Source organism: Callorhinus ursinus, unplaced genomic scaffold (assembly GCF_003265705.2).
Source record: "Callorhinus ursinus isolate GAN/ISIS: 27379988/994484 unplaced genomic scaffold, GSC_fseal_2.0 scaffold16, whole genome shotgun sequence".
NCBI classification, from domain to species: domain Eukaryota; kingdom Metazoa; phylum Chordata; class Mammalia; order Carnivora; family Otariidae; genus Callorhinus; species Callorhinus ursinus.
Window position 1 is genome coordinate 5599088 of NW_027397078.1, and position 15024 is coordinate 5614111.

The following is a 15024-nucleotide window of genomic DNA, read 5'->3' on the forward strand; positions in this document are numbered from 1 at the left end:
GGAAAAGGAAATCTTTGCTTATATGGAACTACTCTGAGTCCCGAATGGCACCACCTATGGGATACTCGAGCTTGGGCGAGAAGTGGAAATTAGATTCCATGAGTTGTTTTGTTGTTGTGTTTTGCTTTTGGAAAGATCCTGGCATTTTCTTTGCCCTTTGTGGTGGGACAAACACAAGTTAAGTGACTTGGAGCTATCAGTTGAATGGGCTCTTCGCTCTGGAGAGAACATTTGCTTCTTGGACATTATACAACCTCACAAATGAGGGCCCGAAAGCTGCCAGGTGGTTACAGATATGTCCCCAGCTCTCTGTCCATCTCTCCTTCCTCACAGATGATAAGGACGGAAAGAAAATCAATGGTATTTCCACATAACACCCCCTTTGAGCAAGTAAGCAGGGGTTATTTTTAAAGTTTTGTGTATTTGTTTTCGGTTTTATTTTTGTGTGTTTTTTTGTTTTTTGTTTTTGTTTTTTTGCTTCGTCACATTTTAGTACAATTGCAGTCTTTTTCTTGGGCAGTCATAAGAGCAATCCGGAGCGGTGGCTGGTGAGAAGTTTTGGTTTTGTTTTGTCACTAGATGGGGAAGTGCCATGGCCTGGGGTTGAGTTGGAGGAAAGAGAGAGGCCTGAAAAAGTTGGACGCAGGAGGAGGGGACAGCGGATGGGGAAGGTAAAGGCAAAACAGGAGTCAGTCCTGTTTGGAAAGGAATTTGAAGAGTGAGTATTGACTGAAGAGAGGAGGGGGCTAAGCTGCAGGTTAAAACAGGGGATGGATGGCAAAAAGTTCCAAGTTTGAATTTTTGTATCATTGGAAAAATCAGGGAAGAACCAAAACTAGTCAGACGTGGGGGTGTGATGACAAAAGATAAATGTTTACTTATTCAACATAGGCAGTTTCTTTTTTTCTTTCTTTCTTCTGAACCAATGACGATTATTGAGTGAGTTCTGTGGTTTTTGTAAACATGACTGAAACCTACCCTCACAGGATTTTGCTGTGTTTTGTTTGAAAGAGTTTAAAATAGTCCACAAAGATCTCCATGTCCATCTTGAAAACATAACAAATCTTTCAAAACAGCCACAATCAGGGCAAAAAAAAAAAAATATTGATGTTTCATTGGCCTTTGTTTTGTTGTAGAGAACTTCACCTCGATTCCATGCAAGGCTCCACCTCCTCCAAAAATAGAAAGGAAATTTCCACCTTATACCGGCTTTGGTTCTGAAGAGGATTCTCTCCGCTCCTGCATAGGCCTCATGCCCACACGTCTTCAGAGGAACTTCAAGAAGTTCATGGAAAAAGACAGGTGCTTGAGGGAACCATGATTTCAGTCTGATCTTCCCCAATTTGTTTGGGGTTTATACTGTAGTCCTCATGGCGGAACTCATGGCACTCAGCTCATGTGGTTAAGAGTTCAGGAACATGCCTTTATAGCTTTTTAATGAAACTGATTAACATGCAAGTATTAAGAGGTTCTTCGTTGAGTGGTTATTTTATTTTTGTCTCAGTTCTATTGAGGTATAATTGACATATAACATTATATATATTTTTAAAAGAATTTATTTATTTATTAGAGAGAGAGACACACACACACAAGCAGGGGGAGAGGCAGGCAGAGGGAGAAGCAGGCTCCCCGCTGAGCAAGGAGTCCAATGCCAGACTTGATCCCAGGACCCTGGGATCATGACCTGAGCCGAAGGCAGATGCTTAACCAACTGAGTCACCCAGGCACCCCAATATCATATAATTTTAAGGTACAACACAATGATTGGATATGTATATATTTTGAAAAAATGATCACCATCAGAAGATTAGTTCACATAAGTCACCTCCCACAGTTAACAATTTTCTTTCTTTTGTGATGAGAACTTTTAAGATCTAGTCTCTCAGCAACTATTCAATATACAATAGGGTATTGTTAGATACAGTCACCACGTTGTGCTTTACATCCCTAGGACTTACTGATCTTATAACTGGAAGTTTGTACCTTTTGATTCCCTCTACCCATTTTGCCCACCCCCAATCCCCCATTTCTGGCAACCACCAATCTGATCAGTTTCTGCGAGTTTGGTTTTTTGAGATTCCACATGTAAGTGAGAGCATACAGTATTTGTCTTTCTCTGTCTGACTTATTTTACTTAGCATAATGCCCTCGAGGTCCATCCATGTTTTCGCAAATGGCAGGATTTCCTCCTTTTTCGTGGTTGGATAATATTCCATTGTGTATGTATACACCACATCTTCTGTATCCATTCATCTGTCGCTGGACACTTAGGTTGCTTCTGTGTCTCGGTTATTGTGCATAATGCTGCAGTAAACACAGAGGTGTGGGTATCTCTTTGAGACAGTGATTTCATTTCCTCTGGATATATACCCAGAAGTGGAATGGCTAGATCATATGGTGGTTTTAATTTTTTTGAGGAACCTCCATACCGTTTCCCAGAGTGGCTGCCCCAGTTCGCGTTCCCACCAACAGTGTGTAAAGGTTCCCTTTTCTCCACTTCCTTACTACCAAATGGTTATTTCTTTTATTATTTATTATTTTTAGTTTTTAAAAATATTGGAACACTCCACAAATTTACTTGTCATCCTAATGACACAGGAGCTATGTTAATCTTTTCTGTATTGTTCCGACTTTAGTATAAGTGCTGCCGAACTGATCACTTGAGTGATTATTTTTAATGTGTCATCTAGGAGCCCTTAAACCTATATTATCCCCAATCATGTTGCCTTTCCATACATATATCTCCTCAAGATGGTCCCTAGGAAGTGGTATAGAGTAGGGGTCAGCAAAATTTCTTTTTAAGAGTCAGATAGTAGATGTTTTTGGCTTTGAAGGCCATACGGCCTCTGTTACAACCACCCAGCTCTGTCATCATAGTGTGAAAGCAGCTATATAAACAAATGCGTGACTGTGTTCCAATAAAACTTTGTGTATGGATACTGACATTTGAATTTCATATAATTTTTACATATCACAAGATAATATTCTCTTGATGTTTTCACCCGTTTAAAAACGTGAAAACCATTCTTAGCTCACAGCCCACACAAAACCAGGTGGCTGGCCATATTTGATCCGCACACTGTAGTTTGCCTACCCTTGGTCTAGAGGCTTTAGTGACTCTGTAATATTTTTCAGGCCATTATTTGACAAATAATGTTGTTTTCCTTTGAGAAGTTTGGCTGAGTTTAGTAACCGTAGCTTGCTCCCATGGCCGAATATAATTTCAAAAGATGGACTTTCAAAAGTATTCCTAACATATACAAGGAAAAATCTGCCGCTCCATCGTGTGTATAGAATGTGGGCACTGCCCATGGCTACTTTTTTACTTCTGCAGGGAAAGCAGACCCTGGAGAAGGAAGTTGGGGAAAAAAGTGGTAGGAAAATATTACAGTTGTTTGCATAGGATATGGGCTAACCGTTGAAGTCCCATGTGAGGGGAGTCCTGAGTCAGGAGAACCGGTGGAGAAAAATGATAAAGGAACATGTAGTAAGACCAGGAGAAGGAGATGAAAAAGACAGCATCCTGAATTTGATATAAAATTTAATGGGATTGAGGAATTCTTAATCTCAGGAAACAAACTGAGGGTTGCTGGAGTGGGGGTGGGGTGGGAGGGATGGGGTGGCTGGGTGATAGACACTGGGGAGGGTATGTGCTATGGTGAGCGCTGTGAATTGTGCAAGACTGTTGAATCACAGATCTGTACCTCTGAAACAAATAATGCAATATATGTTAAGGAAAAAAAAGAAGAAGAAGAAGATAGCAGGAGGGGAAGAATGAAGGGGGGAAATCGGAGGGGGAGACAAACTATGAGAGATGATGGACTCTGAGAAACAAACTGAGGGTTCTAGAGGGGAGGGGGGTGGGGGGATGGGTTAGCCTGGTGATGGGTATTAAAGAGGGCACGTTCTGCGTGGAGCACTGGGTGTTGTGTATAAACAATGAATCATGGAACACTACATCAAAAACTAATGATGTAATGTATGGTGATTAACATAACAATAAAAAAATTTAAAGGGAAAAAAATTTAATGGGATTGGATACAATCACAGAACATTTTGACATAGAATAATCATTTTGCTGTATTTGTAAAGATGGTGAAAATATAATAAGAACTGTATAGACATGTCTAAAAGGTTGTCTTTGCCCTGACATTATGGCCTTTGCAAACTTTTAAGAAGTAATCCTTGGGGTACCTGGCTGGCTCAGTCGGTGGAGCATGTGACTCTTGATCTCGGGGTTGTAGATTTGAGTCCCATGTTGGGTGTAGAGATGACATAAAAATAAAATCTTTAAAAAAAAAAAAACCTAATCCTTTATTTTGAAGGACTTTAGGGTTCTGTTTTATAAGTCTTAGGATTGATGCAACTCCCCACACTGGTAGAAACACTAACTCGTGCCTCATCCTAGACCTATTAAGGCAGAAACTCTGGGGAGGGGGGTGGAGGTGGTGGGACCCGGTACTGTGTTTTAACCAGCCTTCCAGGGTCTGATGTGCACCAGAATTTGAGAACCACTGCTTTCTATCACATAAGAGGGACCCCAACTCATACTCCATCCTCCTTATGGATAACAGAGTTTATAGTGAGGTTCCAGGGCAGGACTTCTGATGGATACTTTTCACCAGCTGCTGTTTTTTAGGGCAGCCACCCAAAGGAGGCGGGCAAGAAGAATGTCCCTATTGTAAAAGGAGAGGAAATTTTTCTTATAAGTAAACAAGATGAAATATGATCTAGGGTGTTGCTTCTGGAACCCGGGGGGAAAACAGCTCCTTGTGGGTAGTTGCCTTAGTCTCTCTTTCTGTCTACACCACATCAACTTGCCCACAGAGCACGGACTGTAGACAGCATTCCACGTTCTCGTCCTGCTGTCGGGGCTGGATGATGGTGGTACAGGCACAAATGTGTCTAATTTTGTTTCTTTCTGTCCACTGCTCGCTCTGTGCCAGGAATACACTTCCCTCAAGCTCCTCCCACACAGTGACCTTGTTTCCATAGTAACTGGCACATTCAGCTGGAGACTTACACATGAGTTTGAATAACTTAAGGTTTTAAAACTGTGAGAACCTAAGGAAGAGGATCCCACAAAGCATGCAAAAAACAGTTTCTTCATGCAAATAAACTGTGAATTGTGATGTGCAGTTGTGTGTGACATATGTTGATATGTATGTTGCTGTTAGAAATTTCCTGGGTGCTAATCGTTGTATGAGGTTACCGGTGATCTACTTTGAATCGCTGGAGGAGGAAATAGTTCCAAATTAGAGCATATGAGGTTTTTGATGGAATGAAGGCCTTTATTTTCTGGGTAAAAATTCACTGTGGTGGCCTGCTGGGCAGATTGTCTAGTCTGATTTGGGAGAACCAGAATAATATCCTTCTTGCTGCACTGGTAGAATTATTCTGTTCTCTGTGTGCTCACAATACTCTGCAGGTCGTACCTCTAGTAGTATAATAATAATAATAATAATATTACTAATAATAATAAGCAATTTGTGATTATGGTGTACTAACTACTTTATAATACTTGATCTCATGTACTCCTCAAAACCACCTCATAGAGTAAATAATATTATTGTACCCATTCTTCACATGAGGGAACTAAGGGTCAGAGATGTTGTGCAATTTGCCCAAGCTCACCCAGCTAATTTTTAGTTGAACTGGGATTTGAACCGAGAGAAGTCTGACTCCTGGAGTTTACCTTTCTTGCCCCAGAGCCTGTACTTTTCACAGTGTGTGGCAATTACTTGTTTATGTAATCGTGGTGTCCCCCTAGATCAAGAGCTCCTTGAGGGCAGGGACAGGCTTTACTGCTTCCCTCAGAGTTAGAACAGCACTGGCTACATGCTTGGGGCTCATTAAATATTTTGTCCAAGAAGAGAAGGAATGGATAAATAAGTAAGCAAATAGAATAAGCTTCACCTTTCCAGTTCTTCTGGATAGAAGAGACAGATGACTTCCCACCAGGAAGGCTATTATCCCAGACTTGTGCTATTCATAGCCATAGAGCATCCAAAAATTCACGGTTTAATCTTAATCTCTGACTTGCTTCAGATGTTGTCCACCTGCTGTCTCCATCAGTCATGCTGTTTTCTCTTAAAAAGTTATTTTTTCATCAATAAAAGTAAGCCTTCATGTCTCTCCCAACCCTAAGAGAATATAGCTTTTGCTGTTTTTGAAGTTTTCGGTGGGTACATAGCCCTGAGCAAGCCATTCATTTTCCTGGTCAACAAATATTCACAGGGTACCTGCCCGTGTGCCAAGCACTGATTTAGGAGCTTGGGATCCATCAGTGAACAAAGCAGACACGCAGCCCTACTCTCATAGGACCTAGTCTAGCTGGGGGAGGCAGACAGTGCACACCACAGAAAACCCCTAAGTGCATTCTGTAAGTATGGAGAATGTATTAAGTACCATGGACAAAGTAAAGCAGGTAAGAAGTTGCTATGAGAAGAATAAAGAGGAACTAACAGGGCAGTGCTGAGGAGCACCTCCGGTTTCATTTTTAAAAATAGTGTGGTCTGGATGGGCCTTACTAAGGAGAGGAAATATGTTCTGGGCAGAAGAAACAGTTGATGTGAGGGCCCTGAGCAAGGAGCAGGCTGACATGGATAGAAGATGTGAGTAAAGGGCAGAGTAGATAAATTAGAAGAGGGAACCGGGGGATTGGACGCCATAGGGCCTTGCAGACCATTATAAGGATTCTTTTGACTTTGAGTGATAAGTGGAGCCGTTGGGAAATCAGAGCAGGGGGGGAGGGACTTGATCTGATTTACATATTAAAGGAATCACTCCAGCTGCAGTGTTGAGAGTGGAGTGTGGAAGGGCAATGGTGGGAGTAAGGACTAGTTCAGAGCCCACCACAGTCATCCAAAAGAAAAGTTACGATGGCTCGGATCTGGGTGGGTGCCGTGGAAGTGATGAGACATAGCAGATTCTGGAACTATTTTGAAGGTCAAGCTAATGGGGTTCCCTGACAGATTTGGACATGAAGTCCAAAAGCAGAGAGGCGTTAAGGATGACTCCCCAAGGTTTTGGCCTGAGCAACTGGAAGGATAGAGTTGCCATGTACCGAGATGGGAAAGACCTACTAGGTAGAAGAGTAAGTTCAGTTTGGGCACAGGTGAAGTGTGTGATGTCTCTTAGCTATCAGATGGAGATACTGAGTAGGCATTTGGAGATCTATCTATATCTATCTGGGGTTCGGGAGAGAGGTCTGAGTTAAAGATAGAAGTTTGGAAGTCATCGACATGTAGGTGGTATTTAAAGGCTTGATACTAGAAGAGATCACCAAGGGAGTGAACATACGCTGAGAAGTGGTTGACCAAGTGATTCCTCGTAGGGTACTGTATTTATAAAACAGCAACAACAATAATCTGCGTCTAAGTAGACCTGTGCAGTTCAAACCTGTGTTGTTCAAGGGTCACCTGTATGTTATGCGTGGTTATGACAAGGTCGCTGTAGGTGGGTGTGTCTGAACCTATCCATGGCCCAGAAAGCCAGACAGAGCAATATAGGTGGTATAATAGGAAGCAGGGAAAATGCTAGTTTTTTGAGTGTGAGGAGTATTATGATAAAAAGAGAGTTTGGAGAATTTTGATAATTAGCTTATTAGTCAAGGAAATAGCTAAAGATACTTGCAGTGTTTTCCAAAGTGGGCTCTGGGGCCTACTTCATCAGAACCTCCTGGGGAGCTTACTAAAAATGCAGGTTTCTGGGGATGCAAGCTAACTACTGAATCCATATCTCTGGGGGTAGGACTCTGGATTCTGTATATTTAACAAGTTCCCCAGGTGACTTTGAAATACAACAAACTTTGTGAACTGCTGCTCTAAAGATTTTGTTTGAGTAAATTATATTCCTGACTGACGAGCTCTCCAGAACATAAGACTTAGGTGAAAAAAAAAAAAATGGCATTTTGAAAGTGAAAAAACCCACACTTAACATACACACTTCTTAAACGTATGTTAAGTTCGAAGAAGCTATATTTACAGTTGTGTTCATTTGGCCTGATGTTAAACCTCCTTCAGTTGTTTCAGTGATATTTTTGGTATCTGTGAAAATTAATGGCTCCTTCATGAGATGGGGGGTTACCAAATCTGTTTGTTGGTTATAAATCCAGTTATGTACCTGAGAAGATGACCGACAAGGTATAGCTGCCCCCATGCTATCTGACGTCTCTCTGAAGCCAGGGAAACTAGGAACTAAGAAGACAGAGCTGTGGAGCCCAGGCTGTTTCGCCCCGGGGTTCCCCGAGGCGAGCCTCCCAAACTGCTACTTTCCACCTCATGTGAGGCCTTATGCCAGCATAGCTGGGAATTTTGGCGCCATGCTTTTTCAGCCCTTCTACCTTGGACAGTCTGAGAAAGAGGCAGAGAAAAGCAAATCGGAAATACGGGTTCTGTTTTGTTGTTGTTTTGTTGTGTTTTCATCACTGTGACCACAGGGAAAGAATGAACTCGGCATAGGAGAATCTGAAAGCGAGGGCCTCCCTGTTTTGAGTTGTGACAGGGAACTGATGAAGTTCATGGTTTATTTTATTCTGTGCCTCCTTGAGGTAATGATTTTGGTTACCAAAGACCTCCCCATGGGTTTAACATTTTACAAAGGCCACCTTTCACTAGCTGATTTCCACAGACATGCTTCTGCTGATGGACCATAAATTAATTTCTTCAATGACCAGGCAGTCAACTTTGGGAACTTTTGATTCTAGAACTCTATCCCTTCTTCAGTCTACTGTACTATTCTATTCATGTGTAGGGTCTGAGTGCAAATTTCAATTTATATGGATCTTTTAACAACTTTCTACCAACACTTATTGAGTACTTATAATGTAAAAAGTATTGTATTAGTCAATGGTTAATAAGGCACAGTCCTTACCCTGGGAAAACAGGCCTGTAATAGCTACTCACAGTATGGCTGATAAGTGCTATATTTAATCTGGCATTATTTAAGCTAGCATTTGAAAGGGAAGAGGTAATTATTCTCTTGAAGGGAGTTGGAGGGATGCTGGGGAGCTGGGAGAGTGGCTCAGGGAGGAGAGGATGTGGGGCTGGAAGGAAGCAAGGAAATGGGCCTGAGAACGTGGGAGGTGGACATGGGGTCGTGGCTCCAGGCACTGGCAGGACACATCCTCTTGCTTGCTTGACCAGTGAAGGCCAGGTGCTGTCCTTCCTGCTGACATGATTGTTGTGGTCGCTGACCAGCCTCGTGAGTAGGAAACAGCTGTTCAATGCAGCTGGTTTGAGGAGTGTGTTTATGACATTTGTTTTGGGTACATTTTCCCAGTGGGTTACCCTGGACATCTAAAGAATAAGAGAGATTTTAATAAACTGAGAAAATTCCTCTGCATATAGATCTAAAGCCTTAATAAGAAGGTGGTTGAACTTTTTCAACCTCAGAGAGTTTATGCTACTCTCTTAAAACCATGGCACACCTGGCAGATGGGGGAGGTGGGTGAAATGGGTGAAAGGGGTCAAAGGGTACAAACTTGCAGTTATAAAATAAATAAGTCCTGGGGATGTAATATACAGTATGGTGTTTATAGTCAAAAATACCGTATTGCATATTTCAAAGTTGCAAAGAGAGTAGATCTTAAAATTTCTCATCACAAGAAACAAAATGTGTAACTATATGGGGTGATGGATGTTGAGTAGTCTTATTTCGGTGATTGTAGCAAATCATGTTGTATACCCAAAACTAATATAATGTTGTAAGTCAATTATACCTCAAAAAAAAATAGCACACCTTTTGCAGGTTTTTTTTCTTAAACATATGTAATAAGGCTGTAACCTTCATTTCTCTTCCATTTAGCTATGGCAACATAAGCAATACACTCCGGTTTTTTGCAAAACTCTTCACACACAAATATGCAGACGTGGACAGGATGTTTGTTATTTCGTACTTTCTCAGTGATGACACGATTTCAGTGTTTGAACATATAGAGAGGAATTCAGGTAAGAGGCATAGCTCTTACAGCAATTTTCTCAGACCAAGGAACCGTCTCTTCATTTTGAAAGTTAGGGAGTGTGGTCTGATTTTATAGCCTAGATGACTAAGATAGTGGCTTTCTTTTCTTTTCCTTTTTTTTTTTTTTTTTAAACCACCAGAGTTCATTTTACAAAGCTCTCTTAAATGGGAACCCAGACATATAAAATGATGAAAGAGGAACAGGAACAGTTTGGTTGGCTCAGGGCTGGGGGACTCTGGATGCCTCCTTTTGGAAACTCTTCCCCTTTCTGCTGTGGTCTCTGAGGTTCCTCTGTGGAATCCAGGGGCTTCGGAATCACGGTCTGTCTACCGCCAGTTCCATGCAAAGACAAGAGGAAATCTCTATTTTTGATAGTACCACTTACAAAATATTTGCTTAACTATAAGACGATCCCAGATTTTAACAAATTTAATCTTCACAGTCTGTCTGCCTCTGGCTTCTCTGTCTGTCGAGGCTCTTGCCAAGGTTCCAGCACCCAGGGCCACGGAATGCCTCTCTGCAGCGTGCTGATGCTGTGGACATTGCTGAGGCGAGCCGTTGATTTTGACTTACCGAATTATGGAACGCTAGGGCTCTGCTCGTTGTCGCAACACGTTTACAACTTTTATCTGTGCCGAAGACACATCTGGGAAGAAGAATCAGTGGTGTGCTGGTGGATTGGCTCTCTGAAAAAAATTTAAAAGCCCCGATCTGTAACACTTGCCAGTCATCATGGGGCAGATACCTCAACCATAGTCAATTTCAAGCAACCAACACTAACAACTGGCTTGCAGAAATCCCTAAAAATCTAATAGTCAGCCCTTATGAGCTGCTATGAGCCACTCTGCGCACCAATGAATAAAGAGTAATTTGTATGAATAAGTCAGGCTGCATAGTGATTTGAATGATGGATCAAATCCTGAAATATGAAATCAAATAGGAGTAAGTAGAAAGTCATAGTCTTAAAGGTCAAAAAATCAACTCTGGGGGTGCCTACTTGGTAGAGCATGTGATTCTTGATCTCAGGGTTGTGAGTTCAAGCCCCATGTTGGGTGTGGAGCCTACCAAAAAAAAAAAAAAATCAACTCTGTACATCTAAAGTGGGGAAGATTATGGCCAAACAGACTGCAGCATTCATAAAACAGGGTGATAGACATCAATTGCGAACTTACTAGTGATAATAGCAGCCACGATTACCTACTGTTATCCCTAGAAAAACTTCATGAGGTTAAGTTTTGTGCAAACCCCAAGATGGGACTGAATATACAAGAGATTTATTAGGGAAAATGCCAGCAAGGGAGATTGTGGAAGCAGCCAGAAGAGGACAGGAGAGCCATTGGACTGCAGTGTAGGTCTCACTCCTATGAAGGACAGCAGGAAGGAAGAAAGGAAAGAAAGTCTTAGATTGCAGGGAGAGTCTAAGCAAGTTTCAGCAAGGCTGACCAGGAACCCGAGTGCTAAAGTCTCTAATCGGAGGAGCCTCCATCTTGCGGGAATGGGCCTACCTTCCTGTCCCTGCATTATCCTGTCGTTTGTCGGCAGCAGCCTGTGGGAAGCATGACCTCGGTCCAAACCCAGGGATAGGTTTCAGAGCATAGCCACGGGGGCCTTTGTCAACTACGTTCTCCGCAATAGGTGATCTGAAAGGCACATTTTCATGGCTTCCTACAAATTTTATTCCCGTTTTACTGGTGAGAATTCAGAGAGGTTCCAGGAGATTAAATAACTCCTCAAGATCATCCAGCAAGCGACAGAACCAGGACAGACTCCAGCTCTGTTTGGCTACAAAGCCTGTGTCTTTCCACCACCTCTGGGGTTTGAATGTGGCAGGAGTGTAATGAAGCTGACCCTCAAAGCTCATCTGGCTTCAGCTTGTATTCAGATAACTGAAGGTTTCAGTTCAATAACAGTGAGAAGATCCTGGAGTTTCATCTTCACTTCTGCTTGCTGCTTTCCAAGAACCACAAAAAAACAAAAACAAGCCCAAATAATCCCCAGAAGAGAGCAGATGAAATGGTCAGAATTCTGAAAAGTAAGAAATATGTGGCATTGCAAAAAGAAGCAAAGATATTTAGCCTGTAGGAAAAAAAAGTTACAGAACTCCCAGAGTTATCTTCAGTTAAGTAGGCTCCTTTCCAGAAGCTAGGCGTCCTACACTTAATTCGCATGTCAGAATAAATATAAGACATCATCTGGGACAGATAGGTGGAAATAAGCTCAAGTGGGGAATTTTCTACGTGGTACTGTTCAAACGTGCGCTGAAGTGGGGTATCTTCCGAATGTCCCGGCTCTCAGTATGCTGCTGGGCATATAGCAGGCACTTACTAAGTGTTTATTTAAGTGTTTGGACTGGGAAGGGAGTAGAGAGGGGAAAGAAAAGGCTGGGATGCCGTACCTCTTTTTTTTTTCTTTACACATTCACCTAGGGAGTCTATTGTTCACCCACTGCTTCATTCTCCCCTTGGGTCTGAGAAGAATAGGCAGTGTGAGTTCACAAGCTAAGCTGTATGGTCTGTGTTTGAGCATGAAGGAACTCTAAAGGCAAGTTGTATGGTTCTTTGAAGAATAAAGGCTACTCATTAACTTTTCTCTTTTTCTATAGGGATTACTGGTGGGAAGTTCTTGAAAAGAATTCGTGTTAAGAAGCCTGGACAAGAGGTCTTTAAAAGTGAACTATCAGAATATATCAAGGCCGAGGATCTGTATATCGGAGCCAAAGTGAACGTGAATGGCTACCTGTTTCTTTTGCTCAATGCTGACGAGTACACCTTAAACTACATGGAAACGAATTCAGATAAGGTGAGCTGACTGTGGAACTCTCGGCTAGCCCCCAGCGCTCTGCAGTCTGTGTTTTTCTTTCTCTAGGCCTTTTCTTCTTTCTGCCAGTCTTACATTGTGCATTCACACACGTGGCCATGAATAATGGATCTGCGCAACTTGGCCACAGGTCCCCATCTCCTCTCTTTCCACGCTGGGCCCTCCACTGCCCAGCGGCATGGATGCCGGGCACAGGCAGGAGGCAGGCCCAGGGTTGAATCAAGTTTCCTGGGTTTTCTGCTGATGCTGACAATGTTTTCATAAAGAGATTCAGTGACTATAGGAAAGGAAGAAAATCTGGTGCCACACACTGTGCCGTCCCCGTTAATTGGCACAGGCCTGCACAGAAGGCCAAGAACTGAACAAACAGAAACCCCAAGGGAACCCAATAGTTGCTGGGGTTGCAACTTTCCAGAACAGGAGCTACCTGAGGCCTACATAAGAATTCAAGGACAAATTGGCAACAGCAAGCTCCGGGAGTTTTTTTTTGCTGGAAACAAGATGGCAGCTGGGTACTGTTAGTAAAAGTACTAGTATGGCAGTGCTGTTCTGTAAAAATTAATGCGTTGATGAAATCTTGATTTTTAAGTGTGGACTGGTTTGCTGTCCAAACATGTATATTTGAGAGACACTGCCTAATATTGAAAAATCTACTTAGAAACACTTTTTTTTTTAAAGACTTTATTTATTTACTTGAGAGTGAGAGAGAGAGTGAGTGAGCACATGGGAGCACACAGACAGAGAGGGAACACAGAGGCAGAGGGAGAAGCAGGCTTCCCAGCGAGCAGAGAGCATGACGTGGGGCTCGATCCCAGGACCCTGGGATCATGACCCCAGCCGAAGGCAGATGCTTAACTGACTGAGCCACCCAGGTGTCCCTAGAAATAATTTATTTTAAAAGTCTGCCTGTAAGGGGGCACCTGGGTGGCTCAGTCAGTTGGGTGTCTGCCTTTGGCTAGAGTCATGATCCCAGGGTCCTGAAATGGAGCCCCGGGTCAGGCTTGCTGCTCAGCAAGGAGTCTGCTTCTCCCTCTCTCTCTGCCCCTCCCCCTGTTCATGCTCTCTCCCTCTCTCTTTCTCTCTCTCTCAAATAAATAAATTTTTAGAAATCTTTAAAAAAAAGTCTGCCTGTAAGTAATAATGTTTATGTGCCAATTATATCTATCTGTATCTTTTTCTGTATGTCAATACACAGTACCAATTCTGTTTCATTTGTATATAAAATGCTCAGGGGTGAGTTCCTAAGATCAGTCTCTCTGTGTATATCCCATCATCCTCTGTTTGGGTCCTGTGAGCAGCAGGTGCCAAGGCTGAATTAGATAAGCAAGGGACGTACCAGGGGAAATGCATATGAAGGATAAATGAGGAAGGAGCAAGAGCAGGTGGGGAGCCTGAGCTGTAGGTCTGACCCCTGAGAAAGGAGACGGAAGGAAGGAGGATGGGGCACAAAAGGCCTCCGGACACAGTGCAGCTCTGAGAAAGTGTCGGCCCAGGCTGATGGGGAGCCCAAAATCAAAGGCTGCCTATAAAAGTGCCAGGTCAGGCAACAGTGGCCCAGCTCTGGTGTCCCTGAGGAAAACGGCCTGGGCAGAGTACGGCCAGAAGGTACGGCCGGTGGGGGTCTGTCGGCTCCTCTCTGCGGTGTCTCTGGGTGGTAGGCCCCCAAGTCACCCTCCAGGGTCGCCACTCTGTTTCTCCATTTGCAGGGTTAGGGCTTTGGCTTATCATAAAACTGTGAACTGGTAGGCCTTCAAAAGCACTGAACTCAGGCGAGAGGCTCAATGATCGGGCGGTTAGGTTTCTGGAGACCAGCAGGCTTGGTTAGGAGACATGGCTGCACACTTCCTAGCTGAGAGGCCTTCGACATGTATTTTCCCTGAGCTCCACTTCCCTCATCTTTACACAGTGACTCTTCCAGAGAGTTCCTACACAGAGGAGATGTCATCATGCGTGTGAGGTGCTTCGCTCTGTGTGGCCCAGAGAAAGCTCAGTCAGGGTACAATTTACAATAGCTATTGTGAATTTGGATTCAGTTTTCAAACACAGGGCAAACCTATATGTTAACATACATATGTATATATGTATATGCACATATGTATTATATATACATATATACATATTACATGTATGCATTATACACACATATATGTATTCTATATATGCATTTTATATGTATATTATATACACATATACACATATTAACATATAGCTTGAGTGTGTGTATGTGTGTATGTATATATAAT

General features: G+C 42.8%; 1 protein-coding gene and 1 non-coding gene across 2 annotated transcripts in view; one reads left to right on the plus strand and one right to left on the minus strand.

The window, feature by feature from the left end:
• The window catches only part of EFHC2 (EF-hand domain containing 2), a 190849-nt gene that overhangs the window by 96793 nt on the left and 79032 nt on the right, over positions 1–15024 (plus strand). The window contains exons 8-10 of the mRNA XM_025857715.2: positions 1137–1302; positions 9808–9950; positions 12567–12763. Of these exons, the coding sequence (XP_025713500.1) occupies positions 1137–1302; positions 9808–9950; positions 12567–12763 (506 nt within the window). The remainder of the gene's footprint in view (positions 1–1136; positions 1303–9807; positions 9951–12566; positions 12764–15024) is intronic.
• Positions 2551–2660, minus strand: LOC112812996 (U6 spliceosomal RNA). The gene has a single exon (XR_003205404.1). It is a non-coding gene; the product is annotated as a U6 spliceosomal RNA (small nuclear RNA).